The sequence below is a fragment of the Amia ocellicauda genome, chromosome 4 (assembly GCF_036373705.1).
Source record: "Amia ocellicauda isolate fAmiCal2 chromosome 4, fAmiCal2.hap1, whole genome shotgun sequence".
NCBI classification, from domain to species: Eukaryota; Metazoa; Chordata; class Actinopteri; order Amiiformes; family Amiidae; genus Amia; species Amia ocellicauda.
In genome coordinates, this window is record NC_089853.1 from 8,533,125 (window position 1) to 8,550,883 (window position 17,759).

Here is a 17,759-nt window from a genome sequence, read left to right on the forward strand (position 1 = left end):
CACCAGATCAAGACCCTGTCATGGCCAGCCCAATCTCCAGACCTGAACCCCATTGAAAACCTCTGGAATGTGATCAAGAGGAAGGTGGATGGTCACAAGCCATCAACAAAGCCGAGCTGCTTGAATTTTTGTGCCAGGAGTGGCATAAAGTCACCCAACATCAATGTGAAAGACTGGTGGAGAGCATGCCAAGATGCATGAAAGCTGTGATTGAAAATCATGGTTATTCCAACAAATATTGATTTCTAAACTTTTCCTAAATTATTTTCTTTGCATTATTCTAGGTCTGACAACACTGCATCTTTTTTGTTATTTTGACCACACTGTCATTTTCTGCAAATAAATGCTCAAAATGACAATATTTTTATTTGGAATTTGGGAGTAATGTTGTCAGTAGTTTATAGAATAAAACAAAAATGTTCATTTTGCCCAAACACATACCTACTGTATAAATAGTAAAACCAGAGAAACTGATAATTTTGCAATGGTCTCTTAATTTGTTCCAGAGCTGTATATATATATTTAGATAGATAGATAGATCAGTATCTGTCAATCCACTGCAGAATGAGGCCATGCTGGCCAGACAGGTTGACAAGTGCATATATATATATATATGTATTTGTTTACTATGTCTAGTACTGTCCCTAATTGTAATGAAGAAAATAAGTCTTCACATGTCTTGTGTTTAATTGGCTAAATTGCATTCACATGTACAGTACATACATAAGACTTTTGCGTGAGATGGTCACTTTACAGATTGGTAATCTCTTCATTGTGCTCTTTGCTTATATTGGCCAAACAAAGATTTGGATTCATCCAAAATGTGCTGTTAAAGAAATAAGAAGTGAAATCTGTGCAACACATTTTCATGCTTGGGCACAGTTTTTTTTTCTCTTTTTTCCCGAATCAGGTCAATGGGTATTCTGTCAACAAAATCGTAATGAAAAAGAACAGGACAGTAATACAACAGCTTGCTGAACTTTGGGTGAACAATCAAAAGAAGACTGCACACCAAAAAAAAAACGAAAAAAAAACTGCAGTGGAGAATTGCAAAAGACTTTTCGAACCAGAGTAACAGCCCATGAAATTGGAGAGTGGACGATTGAATTGCCATATACATCTTGTATAAAAAAAAGGGAAAAAAAGAAAATTGCCTTGGAAAAAATTGATTGCAATATATCACTTTCAAATCATCTGTTGGTAATTGTTCAAGTTCACATGATATCAAGGAAATATGTAGTAAGATGTAGCATTTTTGGTTCTACATTTATTAATTATTACATTTATCAACAGGCAACAGGAAAGAGATTAGTAATTGCAGCCCAGTCCAAATGTATTGTAAGAGAGTTCCAGAAAGTTATTTATTCCAGTGTTTCATATGGAGTGGTCCACACACTTTCAACTGGGTTTATACCATTGATACTTGGGTTTTACTAAAGCTTTATCAGCTACACAAGGATTCTGAAAATGTATCTGTTGGTGTTCTCTGGTCCAGGACTCTGAGCTTGTGCAACATGATGCTGCAGCATTCACCACTTTTATATAAAATAAATAAGAATAAACATTAAAAAACAAGTATTATATCACTTGCTTGTTTTGGCCATATGATTAAGTACCTTTTGTTTAGTTTCTGCTAGGGTGAAGAACATTGTGTTTTCAAATTAGTTACCTTGGATTAAGAAGAATATAATATGAATGTTTTCTGAATGCTACTTATATAGCTCAAGAACTTTAATATTATTTCCAGTTTACTGGAATAAGACTCTTCGAACTACACATAAAGAGCCAACACTAGTCGTCAAAATATTGCAATGATATGAAACCTCAAGCCACAGGCGACAGATAGCACCCACAATGGCATTTGTACATAGATACCCTCCATTATCTAGACTTTTACATACTTATAAAATATCAATGTATCTATAATATCTGCATTACATAGCTGTGCATTTAGCCTGACAGGGTGTGTGGTCCTCTTTGCTTACTAAAACTATCCCTTAGATCTTCCAATGCAAATATCTCTGCTTAACTCATGGCTCAATTCGCCATGCTAGGAGGATAAACAATGAAAAAGTGGAAATGAATGAAGTAGAGATGCAAACAAATCTCAGAGAGAGAGAGTAGAGATATTATCAATTTGTGACAATGCCTAAATAGGGTGAACATTAACTTCTGATATTTTCAAATATTGCATTCAATTTCCAATGAATTGTTTCTTTAGATCTGTTCTTGACTTTTCTGTGCATTTCAATCAATTATTATTTTTGTCTTTACACAATTAACCCTACCAAGTGTTGATTTAAAAACCTTCATATAAAGTGGTTCAAAGTGGTGACAGACAATACTGAAATAATATAGTTACAGCAGAACCGTAAAAAAAAAACAATAATAATTTGAATTCATACATTTAAAGGATGCAACAGGTACACAAGATTGATTGTAGATCCAAATGGAACTTCATTAAACCACTTGACTGAAAATGTATTATTTGCGGAAAATGTTGGGACACAAAATAAAGAGAAGTGACAGAAAATGAAAATATTGTACTTGTTTGACCTTAAAGTAACCCAACTTAGAGCTTTCTGCTTTTAGTGGGAGGAGAGCAGACAGTGTGTGTGTTTTTCTTTTTTCCTTTTTTTAGGGTAATCTCGAGTAGGAGTAGCTCCCACAAGCAGCCTAATACACCACACTTTCTGTACCAACCTGCCTGCAGCAAAGCTACAAGAGGTAGCTGATTATTTCTGAGAGTGACTAGAAAACGAAGTGAATCTCACTACAGGGTTGCTGACAGCCCAGACTCTGCAACCATGAATGACATAAAACTGGCTCTTCTAGGAAGTGAAGGGGCTGGAAAGTCTGGTAAGTGCCTTAATGTGTTGTCACCCGTTAAAAGTTAACGGGTAATTCTGCTTTACATATAATCCATTCTGTACTTTCAGCTGTTGCATGCTTTTTCTTTCTCTCCCAAGAAAGTTGAGATGGCAAGACAAGATAAAGGAATAGCACAGACACTGTTAAGAAAAGCTGGGGTGAAACATATAGTGGACATCTGTTGTATTTCCTCCAGTTTGTGTTATTTGCATTGAATAAATACAGTAATGTAAAAAGTTAGAATGGATTGGTATAGTGTATTTGAATGTTTACAGTCTCCAGCTGCATGCCTTGGTGTCTCTCCCGTCTGTTTTTCCCTGAAAACATTTATTGCTGTTCAGCAAAGTAACACAATGGTGCATGAAGACAAATAGTGGTGATGTGAATCTGCTTTGACAAAACAACTGTCCAGAATACAATTAATGATGGAAATTTTACAGTAACATCAGCTTTGCACCCTGGGCTTTGTTTGCAAATACTTATATATTGATATATAGGACCCTCTGTGCAAGATCTTTTGCATTGTTTTAAATAACGTGGAGACTGGGAGTAGACTTCAGTAAATAAAACAGTGGGATGCCCCATTTGGCCAGCCAAATTTTAAAGTGGTTTCTGTGGAAACCTATAAAGCTCAAGTTATATGTTTCAAGCGCTTCAGGCATTATTTAAAAAGAAAAACAACCCACAAAAATCATTTAAAAATAACATACAATGAAAGGCTGTTTGTGAGCTCAAACTCAGCTTCTAGCTTCCTGAAACATAATGAATGTAGCTACAGGCTGCTCTATTTCTAACTTTGAAAACTATTTAAACTCTTTTAATACCAAATCTAACTTCTAAATCCGGATGAGACAAAACATTTTAAAGTAATAGGATTGTCAAAAGATTCAATATATTTAAATAATTGTAGAGAATCAAGGGATTTTCTCCCATTTACATAATTTGGTATGAAACAGAATAACAAAGGAGAGAGAGTGGCAAAGGTTTTATCTAGGAACTGAAACTTTAATGTGCACGCCCACTCAGTGTAATTGCTTCTAATATTGCTTTCTGTTTTTGGGGGGAAATTAAAAAAAGGAGAAGCAAATTCTACATATTTTCCCCATATTTTTCAAGAAGTCATATATGTTTTCCAATGATAATATCAATTATCAACCCATTCAATAATAATAATCACAATAAAATAAAGCTTACATTTATGATGATCATTTCTGTATTGTTGCCACAAATACATTAATTTCACTGAATTGCAATACAGTATATTTCACACTGATATGTTTTTGTTTTGTTTTTCTATTTTAGCTGTGCTTGTGAGATTCCTAACCAAACGATTTATTGGAGAATATGCTTCAAACGCAAGTGAGTATTGGCTTTACTAAGTAATTTAACAATGAAATGCTACACCAGTAAATTAATACAGTACATAAAACAGAACAAACAAAAAACACAAACCACGAGTCGTTAATTTAATTTTCCGGATTGCTGGAAAAATACTAACTAATTCTGAATGCCTGATGGTGGATGGTTCATGACTGTGATTAAAGAGTTTCAGTTTGTGTTGAGTTCCCTCTTAAGCACAGATTAGTTAATGAAAACAGTATAATCAAGTGCAAATCATTATTTCGGTTAAAGTTTTGTTTATGGCCATTGCCAAGACACAAAATCACACATGTTGATGTGTGATGATGTTTAATTTCCGTATTCATTCATACATCAGTTATATTAAATACTCTACCCAAATCAGCATCATTTAGACTATTCCATAGGAAATGAAAGTCCTCATATCTAGTTCATTTATGGCATTTGATCCCAACAGGCCCCACAAGGCAAACAAAAGAAGTGAATAGCCTAGCACTGCAAATATTGCAAAAGCAGGATCAAACAATGATTTATAACAAAATATATCATGAGTCTGTTTTGGAGCCATACAGCCTTGTCAAAATGTTTTGTTTATAAGTGTATTGAATCATTTTTGGTCCAATCAGTTACATCAGGGTATACTATTTCAGACCGTTTTGCTCAGAGCTTATTCCCCAAAATGGGATTCATTTACAGAACAGAACAAAGCAGCCCTATGACCAGTACTTAAGGCATACTTCAATCAGTGCTCTGGTTTGTAAATCTATGTGCATGGCATTACATGAAGTTATTTGACTTTCATACTGGGCTTGTAAACTGAGGGGTTGCTTTAAATTTTCAATAATGTAAAGGCTTAAGGAAGCCAGCTGTAATCCAGTGCACATGTTTCTCATAACAAATAACATTTGCCATGTTAATTTTGCAGATTCCTTATACCGTAAAAGGCTTTCAATTGATGGCAGACAGTTGAACCTGGAGGTATTTGATCCCTGCTCCCAGGTGCGTAGACAGAAGGACTAAGTATCAGATGCTAGTTAGCTAATTTGAAAGGTAGTGCAGAATGGGGCCTGGACTGGAGTATAAATGTAGGCTTTACAGAAAGAGTTTGGGATCTAAGTAACTGGACTTATTTAAAAACACGGATACCAACAAATCTTTTGTTATGGTAAGCTAACTATATTCACCTTATGTTAATATAGACTTCTATAGTGTACAAGTACATATACTATTATACTATCATGTGCATATCCTAATAACTGCCAGCCTTGCAGTTCTTGAGCAATGGTTTCTGGAATATAGAAATCTTGGGATATGCGGTTGTAGTCACTGTTTACTAGTGAGGGATACAATGCATATATAGCCTTTAATTTAAAAGGATAGTTGTGCTCAGTCCATGTATTAATCAGCAGCTGATAATGTCAAAAGAGATGCAATGCCAGCGGTTCCAGTAGTTGGCTATCTGAAGTGTAACGAGCCTTTGAAGAAGAGGTGAATTCGTGCTGTGTACACAGGAGGACGTAATGTAAATGTCATTGCTCATCCCTACCAGAGCGCCGAAAGCAGATGTGTTCTCGAGGAGCCCCTGGAATGGGCAGATGGTTTTATTGTGGTTTATAACATCAGCGATCGCACATCCTTCCTCAATGCCAAAAACATTGTGCACCAGATCAAAGAAGCTCGCATTGAGAACTGCAAAGGGTGAGTTACATCATTAGTCATGTTCCTGGAGCAGCGTTGCAAGTGAAAGATTGGACTTTAATGAATTAATGAATAGCATTCCTAGGACTGTAACTAGAAACCGTCTGTTTGGATCTGAGCTCTATACTGAGTTTAACGTGGCAGACTGAGAATTGCCCCATTAATACGGAAAAAAATGACGTTTTATTTGTACAAAGAGAATAGCACAAGTTTAAATTAATAAGGAGCCAGCTGCCTGCAAGGGAGACGTTGCCTTATAAGCCTAATAAACAGATTTGCAGGATTTAGGGCCTCTGGGCTCTCTTACTGTAAGTTAATTATACGGTTAAATGAATTCTTCAGCTCAATCGACTCTTGCAAAGCAGTCCTATAACTGCATGTATCCAATTTTCCAACTCGTATTAATTAAAATATTATAAAATATTACTAGAAATGGATTTTAGGAAGATATTTATTACATGAAAGTAATTTGGAAACATTACTAAATGGATGTGTGAAGTTATACAGCTTGGGATAATTACAGGTCTTAAATATGGCAATTGAAGCAACACGGGTGGTCAGATCTGGGCAGCACAATCTCATTCCTGTCTTGGGTTTTGTTTCAGACAAGTTCCTAATTGTTTGACACTCCAAAATAGCTAACTAGTGGGTTATATTCCTAACTGCCACTGTATAATTACAAAGATGTGCAAATGAAAAAAACTTAAACATCACCTTGATGACTTAGACAGCGGAGTACAGAACAAACTTTATATTATTGACTATTAAATTAAATTAATTATTTTCTTCAAAATGACCTCATTCCGGCGCTTACTCAAGACTCATCTTTTCCGACAGTACTTGTAATATTAGTCCTCTATCCCTGCTAGATAGCACTTCACAGTTTTTATTATGCTCCTCGCGTTCTTGATTGTTTTCCTCCTTGCTTCCTTTCCCGTAGCCCTTGACTGTGACCCTACATCTTGACAGCACTTAGCTTTCACTGTCCAGGATGTAGGAAGTCTCTTACTGTACTTGTGTAAATTGTAAATTGGAATTTGTAAAATGTATTATATTGAATTGCTGTTTTAGCTAAATTGAATTTGTAATGATTGATGCCTTGTACTTCACTGTATTTTTGCACTTTGTTTGCACTTATGTTGTAAGTCGCCCTGGATAAGGGCGTCTGCCAAGAAATACAAATAATAATAATAATAATAAAATTCTACAAACAATATCCCATAATGACAACGTGAAAGACGTTTGTTTGAAATCTTTGCAAATGTATTAAAAATAAAAAACAAAAAAAGCACATGTGCATAAGTATTCACATCCTTTGCCATGACACTCAAAATTGAGCTCAGGTGCATCCCGTTTCCACTGATCATCCTTGAGATGTTTCTACAACTTGATTGGAGTCCACCTGTGGTAAACTCAGTTGATTGGACATGATTTGGAAAGGCACACACCTGTCTATATAAGGTCCCACAGTTAACAGTGCATGTCAGAGCACAAACCAAGCCATGAAGTCCAAGGAATTGTCTGTAGACCTCCGAGACAGGATTTTATCGAGGCACAGATCTGGGGAAGGGTAAAGAAAATGTTTACCATAAATGGAAGAAGTTTGGAACCACCAGGACTCTTCCTAGATCTGTCCGCCCAGCCAAACTGAGCGATCAGGGGAGAAGGGCCTTAGTCAGGGAGGTGACCAAGAACCTGATGGTCACTCTGACAGAGCTCCAGCGTGTCTCTGTGGAGAGAGAAGAACCTTCCAGAAGAACAACCATCTCTGCAGCACTCCACCAATCAGGCCTGTATGGTAGAGTGGCCAGACGGATGCCACTCCTCAGTAAAAGGCACATGACAGCCTGCCTGGAGTTTGCCAAAGGGCACCTGAAGGACTCTCAGACCATGAGAAACAAAATTCTCTGGTCTGATGAAACAAAGATAGAACTCATGTCTGGAGGAAACCAGGCACCGCTCATCACCTGGCCAATACCATCCCTACAGTGAAGCATGGTGGAGGCAGCATCATGCTGTGGGGATGTTTTTCAGTGGCAGAAACTGGGAAACTAGTCAGGATCGAGGGAAAGATGAATGCAGCAATGTACAGAGACATCCTTGATGAAAACCTGCTCCAGAGCGCTCTGGACCTCAGACGGGGGTGAAGTTTCATCTTCCAACAGGACAACGACCCTAAGCACACAGCCAAGATAACAAAGGAGTGGCTACAGGACATCTGTGAATGTCCTTGAGTGGCCCAGACTTGAACCCGATTGAACATCTCTGGAGAGATCCGAAAATGGCTGTGCACCGACGCTCCCCATCCAACCTGATGGAGCTTGAGAGGTCCTGCAAAGAAGAATGGGAGAAACTGCCCAAAAATAGGTGTGCCAAGCATGTTGCATCATACTCAAAAAGACTTGAGGCAGTAATTGGTGACAAAGGTGTTTCAACAAAGTATTGAGCAAAGGCTGTGAATACTTATGTACATGGGCTTCTTTTGTTTTTAATTTTTAATAAATTTGCAAAGATTTCAAACAAACTTCTTTCACGTTGTCATTATGAGGTATTGTTTGTAGAATTTTGAGGAAAATAATGAATTTAATCCATTTTGGAATAAGGCTGTAACATAACAAAATGTGGAAAAAGTGAAGCGCTGTGAATACTTTCCGGATGCACTGTACATAATGCACAAGTCATATCTTTTAGCTTTAACACAATTTGGGGGAATGCAATGCAACACAATGTAAATCAGTAAAGCACATCACAGCACTAAATACAGCCATTGAAGCAACATAACTCCAGGAATACAGCATGCCCAAAAAGTGCACATGAAGAAGTAAACATTTAAGCAGCATGTGTGTGTGATCGGACCTTCCACAGTGTGTTACAGACCAAGAATCGGACCGTACATCTCGTGGTGGCCCAATGTTTGTGGCCACTTCTAATCAGAATCTTATTCATCTTGAGTACAGGGAGGTAGAGGTGCCCATTTATCTGGTGGGGAACAAGCAGGACCTGTGCCACGCTCGGCAGGTGTGTGAGGAAGAGGCTCGCTCCTTGGCCCTGGAAAGCAAGTGTCACTTTCAGGAGGTGTCTGCTGCAGAGAACTATCAGGAGATCTCCAACCTCTTCATCAAGCTGATCCGCAACGTCATGGACCATCTGAAGTACCGGGCCGACCGGCGGCGCTACAGCGGATCCAAGTCCATGGCCAAGCTCATAAACAACGTCTTTGGCAAGAGAAGAAAGTCCGTGTGAAGCAGGCAGGGCTGCACCCGCGAGGAAGCTGACACAGGCCGGCCTTCCCTGGTGTTTACACAGGGAGAGGAACAGCTAGCTCTTTGATCACTTTTTGAGCACTAAAACATCTGTCTTGTTACAAGGATGCTGTTGTAAGTGCAATTGCCATTTTTCATGTCATCCTTTGAAAGGTGCTGTTATTTCTTTGGGAGAAGAATTTTGAAACCCTAACAGCCCCCTCAAAATCCAAACTCTGCAATTCTCTCTAAGACTAATTCTCTTATGAAAAAAGAGAAGTATAAATATTCCATTGAATCCACTGAATTACAGAACTTTTCAGTGAAATCTTGATTGACAGGTTCTCTTTGACTTCATTCACCCAATTTTGATGTTCTAATCAGTTTAAAATGTATTACAGGTGTAATTGTTTTATTATTATTATTGGTATTATTTTTTGCATGTATACTGATGCATAGTTTAAAATGCATTTAAACTAAATAAATATATATTATTTTCATTTAAACCTTAAGCTGTAATTTACATTTGTTTTGTATTATATACCAAGAACAAACAGAGGTTTTAAGGACTACATTCGTTAGATTATGTAATGTCCTAATTTAAAATCAAACACTTCCAAAGAGTTTCCGTTAAAAAAAATAAAAAAAAAAAATAAAAGAAGAACCATTAATCCCATGAATATTCCATATAGGCTTTAAGCACTTACGCACATAAAGAAGATGAATCTGCAGTGAACTTTGTCTTAAGGGTAGCACAGCATATCTGTATATTTGGTGTTATTAACAATATAGACTAGTATTTGTACTGATAGGTCTACAACTGGTATTTTTCTGCATTTTACTGTCAGGATATTGACAAGTATGTCACTGAATTTGCCAAACTGTTCTCTTTAACTGCATTGCACAGAAGACCACATCAGCGAAACTATTCAACCTAGACCCTCCAGTTGTGTCACTTTACACCAAAACACATGGATAGCCTTGAAAAACAAAACAAACCCAACTACCTGAGCAGGCAGTTTATTATTTTTTATGTAATTCTCCATATTACAATTTATGTTTATCCTTCTAGTATAATTGGTATGAATGACATCAAAAAGTTAATCTCCCCAAAAATTATATTTCAGTTTATGGGTTAAATTATGCAGTTAAACAAGTTTATAAAAATACAGCCAATTTTGCTTTTAAATGGGGATGGTAATAAGCCGAGAAGTCTGTTGGTAGATTAAACAGCTTGAAGTAACTACAGCATTTGACGAACAGCAACTAATAAGCAGTTATCCAGTCTCTACTGCAGCATTCTTCACCCCAGTGTTTTTTATTTTATGCTGTACCTTTGGGGACTATTGAGTTTCTGTGGCAAATAAACAAGAGCAGTTATAGTTCATAAATATGGAACGGAACATTCTAAAAATATTCTAATTGCATGCAGATGTCATCCTTTTAATCTGAGTAAGAAACCTTGAGTTTTATCAATATTGTTCATTTCTTTGTCTAGCATTATAAGGTTTACATTTTTTACATTACTGTCAGTTTAATTTTTGTAATCGTCGCTCTAATAGCTGTGTTTTGCAGTTTAGCAGGCCTGTTGTATATTACTGTCTATTATCAGTCAATTAAAACATCAATGGAGAATATACAAATCCTCCATTGTTGATGCTATTTTTTGCTTCAGTTTACATTAAAATGCTCTGGTCTTTTCCAAACACAGTGTGATTTATTGTGTAAGCTTTGAAGTGAGCTTTGAGGTTTCTCACCTCAGCATTGTATTTAATGATGCCAAGTAATTAAAAATGTCCTCACACGTAACAGAAATGTTGTTGTAAAAGCCTAGGTGAATTCCAGTGTGTCATGTTTCTTGGTGCTATTTCCGAAAAATGTTAGTTCATGTTTTTCTTTTAATAGGTGCACAGGCGTTAACAAAACAACAACAACAATAATAAAAACAACAACAAAACACAGCTCCTATTAGTTGAATTTTGGCATCTTTTAAATGTGTGTTTTCTTTTTAATGTAGCACTTGAACAGAGAGTTCAAATCTCATGCCACTTGTTGCCTGACACTTACCTCATCACTGTGAGGTTCTGGTTATGAGAATGTAAAATGCTGAAACAATGAAGAAAAAACCTGATTGGCTTTGCTGCAGTTTGATTTTATAGGCAATTCCATTCTTTGCATGCTATCAGCTGCTTCATCTGGAGCTCATTATTCCACTAATAGGAGAAGCTAAGGGCAAGAGCTTGGCTGGAGCCGTCTTTAGCAGTTTGCAATATAGCTGAAACTGAATTCCCCCAATTCACTTATTAATGTTAAGCCATTAATTCAAATATAATAACTCAAGAAAATATATCAATTAAGTAAGAGTCTATATAGAATATTGTGAAAGATTAAAAGATTAAAAGTAGAAGGATGAACAGAGTTTGGGGTTCCATCCAGCGTTGGATCAACAAAAGCTGCTGCTGCTGCTGATGATGAATTTATATGTAGGAACATTTTAAATGCATGTACTCTCCAAAAGCTGTTGTCCCTTTAAATTGTAGGAGATGCTGGAATGCAAATGTTGGCTTTTTAGAGGGGGCTCAGTCCAGCAAGTGTTGAGAGGGGCTCTGTTTTCCTCCCAATTGACATTGGCAGATTCAATGCATCTCGTTAGGAAGTATAAATGTTCTTTATGCAGTATGAAGCTGATTGAAATCCTGCATCGGTAGCTGCAGGAAAAACACCAGTGTCTGTGTTTACAAATCCAGCCTAAGAAAAAGGTGGTCTTGGAAACTAAGTGAAAACATTATACGCTAAAGTTATTATGTATGACAGTTCAGCAATTCTGAATTTAACATTCAAATTCTTTCTGAATTCAATGCAATGATATCTCTTTCCCTGTAGTATATTAAATAAATACATATTCTGCAACTGTACTGTGACCTGGTTTTACATGTGCCATCCAATGACATTTAAAAAATACACAAAGTTTATAGTGTAACCTGACTACTTTCATTGCAGCTAATATTATATGTTGCTTTCCATTGTGTGCCATGTTTTTCTTGTGTGATATGATGGTCAAACCAGACCCATTTGCCTTCTACTCTGTACTAAAGGTATGCATTATCTTAAAAATATGAAATGTCTTCACTGGGATTTACAGTACGATTGTCCTATGGTATATAACACAATCTTCTAAAAGTAGATGAACATATCAACTCCTCAATTAATAATTTTTTGAAATAAATTATTTAAGTGAGCAGGAGCTGCCCTATGTCTGTCCATGGAGGTGTCCAATGCTGTCTCAAAGGCAGCAGCAAAGACAAAGGGAGGACATTCTCAGAAAGTAAATATCTGTACTCTCTGAAACAGGAAAACAAAATCCAGACTTTTGGGGGTTGGTTCTATTTAAAATTCTAAAAAAACATTTTAGGGTTCCATTTAAGGGCAAGAGATCAAAAACTGTGAAAAGCCCACTGATGTCTGGAGTTTTAAACAAAATACCTTTTTTGGATTGCATTCTTTCAGCCTTTTTGGTAGCAAATGTGTTTTAAATACATAAATACACATACGCTCAGATTTACTAGGAACCTTTCAGTGATATTAAAAAAAGAAGTTACATGGTAAGACAATTTCCACAGAAGAACTATATTTGTAACATAGTTTACATCTGTACTTGATATTTATATCAAGATAATATGGCAGACTGTCAAATAAGATTTCTCAGCAACATTTTTAAAGTAATATTTAGTTTAAGAAAAAGCTAATTTTGGAATATATTTAGAATCATTGACAAGAGTTACGTAGGTCATATTCCTCACATACATGTTAATAACTCTCTGAGCATCACTATGTCAGAGAAGCAGTCTTATCCAGCAATATGCAGCACAACAAGTCTTTACAAAAATGCTTAAATGCAAAGATGAAACCTTTAGCCAGAAGGGTATTTCGCTATGAATTTAAAAACAAAATGCATTCCTATATGTATCAAATAAGGTAGACTGGATCAAAACAGTTGGGAGTCTAAACTGATAAGTGATGACAAGGCAAACAAAATAGAAGAGAAGGAGAGGAGAGGAGATTACATCCACTATCTAGGAATTCACACATTATAGATCATAAAAACAATCTGGTCAATGAAACTGAAATGATAGATCAAAAAGGAATGTATAATAGAACACAAGATTTGCAATCACCATAATAAGTCAGTATTAAATGCTTTGAAACATGTTTTCTATTCTTGTGAAATTCATGTTGTGTTTTGGCACATTTGTTTTCTGTTTTGCCAAACAGGTTACATAATTGAAAAACACTGCCCCCTTTTATTATTTTAATAAACAGAATTTTAACCTGGGGATAAATAACAGCCCACATTAAAATTAAGAGTATCAAATATCTGAATAATGTATTGCTGAAATATGTCTACATTCACATTTGTGGGACCTTTCATGAATATCATAAAGATTATTATTCATTTGACATTGAGATGCATAAATTATGCCACACTAATATCTCAGTACATTTACTCTATTACCATATATCCATATACTGATTACATATTTAAATTAGTATTATCATAGTGTAATTAATGTACTACATCTTACAGAAACATGAAGAGCAGATCTGGTATAATCACAGTAAACTGTATAAATTCCACAATTGGGATGTGGAAATGTATGTTAACACGATTATTGTTATCATTATAGTAGTGTAACAATAGTGGTAGCTACTATTATTACAATTTCTCAACTGTCTGTTATGTTTTTTTTTCAATAATTGACCTCCTGACTGCTTTTTTCAAGATAGAAAGCAGATATAAACTAAAGCTTTGTTTAAAGGAAGAAGGGATTTGCTTTATTTGGCTTGTTTCCCAAGCAGACATCATTAATTTGAAGAAAAGCTGGGAAAAAGTAATATCAGAATTAAAGAGCTAAATCAATGCATTACCATAAATCACTATAATCAAATAGATTACAACTTAATGGCCCCTGCCTATTAGATCACATTCAAACATTTTATTGTTCCTATATAGCTTTTTCGATGGACGATTTTACTGCAGTCCTTACAAAGCGAAGTGGAATGTTATTATTCCTTGCCGGTGATGTTCTGCGCTAAGAAAAGAGTTGGCCGTGGGGGAATGTCAGCAGTACTGGAATTGCAGAGGCAGACTTGAGGGGACTTTTAGGTTCTACTTTCGTCTGGTCTTATTCAAAGTCACAGGAGGGAAGTCTTTTCCCACTACCACTTCAACAATGTGAAAATGGATGAACAAGTGGCACTGCAAGCGCATGGGGAGAAGGCTGACAGACACTCTTCAGATGGGAAAATGATTGAATCTGCTTGTTGCCTTCTGATAAACTGTTTTTGGACTCTGCTAGATTGCAATAAACCAAAGTGTTGCTGTTCACTGCTGCTATCCTCACACCTAGCATTTGCAAAGGAAACCGGCACAGAGGCCTCGTCATTGTACTGACTTGCTACTGTTAGTACTTCAAACACCCTGATGAGCATCAGACACTCAGAGCATATTACAGCAGTAACAAAAGCCATATCCATTTTCACATGATTGGCACTAATGTTTTTGCAGAAATGTAGAAGCCTACTACTACCACAACTACTACTATAATATAGAAGTAATTAACATTTAACAAGGCAATTTAGCTAAGTAAAATAAAACATACACAGCATTTCTGCTTGATGACATATTTCTGATTAGTTCTGCTAAAATCTCTGTATTTAAATGTATCAATACTTGTACAAGTGTCTTCGGTGGGGGGGGGAAACCTGGTGCAACCTGGTGATGAGGCTCCGAGAGCCCTCTGGTGTCGGGTGAGGAGAGTTTTCCCAGTTCACTTCACTACTTGTCGAATGTTTTGACTGACTGATTAGATACCACATCTTGGGTGAGCCCAGTAACGTTTCCCACCAGAAAACCTGCATTACTTAAAGAAGGTCCCAAGCTGAAATGAGAATGAGAATATTAATTATTAATTTATTTGTAGAGTGAGGGAAAAACAGGGGCTCAGCAGGAGTAAGCTGAACTCAGCCAAGCACTTGTATTGTATTGATTTACACCCACCATGCCTCAGGTTCCACAACACCCACTGTAATTTACTAAGATGGATGGAGGGATGGGAGTTCTTCATTCCAGGCAATCTGGAAGGCATCCTGCCTTCCCTGTGGTCTGAGAGGAACAACACCCAAAAAACACACTTCATTCTCAATTAACACTCATTCTGTGTTAAGCTTTTTAAGGCCAACACTAGAGGTCACTGCTTACCTCACAGACACACAAGTCTGAGAACTAAAGAATGATTACACTTAGCTGAGGCTGACCATAGACTTTGGGAGTCCATTCCAGGTAAGGAGGCTGGAAAAGCATGAACCTGATGAGCACTACACTTCAATCAATGTGAATGTGTCACAGACACACAATCACAGTCACAGGCACCTCCTGGATTGTAGGTCTCAGGCAGACACTATGATGTGTCCAGTATATGCAGTGTTTCTTTTATGGAATAACACATGGTACTAATTATTTGTATCGTACAAATGTGCTTTTTAGTGCATATCACATTTAGTTTCAATATGATAGAAGACACTTTTATTTGTAGATGCGTCCCAGACTTAGATTGTGACCCAGCGGCTACCGTAGTTCATTTCCTTCTATATTCGCATGCTAAAATAATCGTTCGGGCAGCGCAGATCTGCACAGAAATTCAGTTTCTGCGTGACGTCACTCAGCAGAAATGTACGCAGAACCGAGCAGCGCTGCGCAGCTCTGCCTGCGGGACAAGAGGGCGTGTTAACCTGAGTGAAAACTACTGCTGCCCCCTAGTGGCGAGGTGAACGTCAACTTCTCTACACAATGAAGCTGTGAGCAGCGTTAGCAAAGCTGTATTAAATAACATTCTGTACATTATTTTATCAATCCATGATGTGTAATAAAGCTGTAACCTAAATGATTGGCGAAATGATTGGTACATATAATCTGAATAGTGCAATGTTTAATTCCAACATAAAATAATAAAAGGTAATGTCAATTAATTACAATACTTTGACTGTGTATAGGCTGATAATACACACAAATGTAAAATGTGTAAAATGGATTAGAAGTAATGTATATTTCACTAAGTTGCTAAATTATTAATAACAATAATGTAGCTGATGCCCATCAAAGCTGGTTTTACATGAGTGTCATTTCAATTGTACAACATTACACAGAGATAATGAACATTATATATTATGGAATAAACACACTAAAGGAAACAACATTAGAGGGTAGATATGTATTATGGAATGTAATCCCCATGTGTAATACATTGAGTATCAATTACATATAATATATTAAAAGTCCCAAATAAGCAACAAGTGTATAGATAGTTGAGGTTGCTGGTTAATTTGTATATTCCACCGAATTTCTCGAACCAAAATAAAACTCACTGATGGCTCCACCACCATTATTGTACCATTAAACAGGTACAATGGGTCGAATGGCCTCCTCTCGTTTGTTAAATGTCTTTCTTATAATACTAGACACTATAATGCAACCCATATTAAAATAATTGTACCTGGGTTACCATAAGGACTTTGTCCAAATTAATTTTTATTTGTTTGATTTAATTAGTCTGTCTTGGCAAACCTGTACTTCCCACCGATAAGGCAATTGGAAATGTGCAGAAGTCATCACCCTAATGCAATAATCATGTCCCCACCACTGTTTGAGCCCTTACACATCTTAACCCTAAAGAGAGCTTATTACTTGAGGCACCACTGTGTAACTATGTTTAATTCCAGATCTCCTGCATGCCAGCAGTTTGTTTGCTACAACACACAAGGCATCCCTTGGGAAGGGTCATTTGATATTTGCTGTTAATCAGAGTTCAGACATTAATGTTGTTTATTACATTGGGTGAACTTATTACAGGCAGTGGACAGCCTGCTGCAGATGAGGGTGTGTAAGATTTTGTAAGATCTGTTCTGTTTCCAGATCCTGGGGGTGATAGTTCAGATAAATGTTCAATTTAGTACCAACAACTTGTCTGGATCACAAACCAGAAGATATAGGGATCCTCTAGGACCATATATGAAAACCATTGCTTCAAAATAATTCAGCTTGTTTCACTGTCCCTCTTACAGGAACCCATGAAACCATTGTATTACATTCAGAGTCAGCAAGATGTCACTGGGACCTTTACCATCGTAAATGTCAATGTATACAAACATCCTGCAGGAGTTCCAGATGTGCGGACAAGACACTACAGTTGAGAAGCCAAAAAGAAATGGAACCATCGCCTTGTGACCTACAAGAAGGCAAAGGATAGTTGCAGGGAGTCTGGACAGGCCCAAATTACATGGGAGTACTTTGAGGTAAGTACTGTTTATCTTGGCATGGGTTAATGTCAGGATTGACTGTATGTACTGCCATTAAGACGCCAGCCTCTCTCCCACAACACATCCCACAAAAAAGAAAAGCCCAGGTGTCCAGCTGTGGGAATACAGCAAGGAAGTTTTTGACTGGACAGGCAGATCAGTCTAAAGCAGGACATAATTATTAGAAGAAAAAATGGAAAAGCAGTGATATTATTTATTTTTACTTGCTTGGGAGGA

The 17,759-nt window shown here is 36.8% G+C and overlaps 1 protein-coding gene across 1 annotated transcript; it reads left to right on the forward strand.

Moving 5' to 3' along the window:
* The first annotated feature begins 2,668 nt into the window (after positions 1–2,668).
* Positions 2,669–12,083, forward strand: rerglb (RERG/RAS-like b). Its single transcript, XM_066700880.1, has 5 exons — positions 2,669–2,859; positions 4,174–4,230; positions 5,156–5,229; positions 5,780–5,928; positions 8,886–12,083. The coding sequence occupies exons 1-5, from the start codon at positions 2,808–2,810 to the stop codon at positions 9,169–9,171; spliced, it is 618 nt and encodes a 205-aa protein (XP_066556977.1). The 5' UTR covers positions 2,669–2,807; the 3' UTR covers positions 9,172–12,083.
* Positions 12,084–17,759: the final 5,676 nt, after the last annotated feature.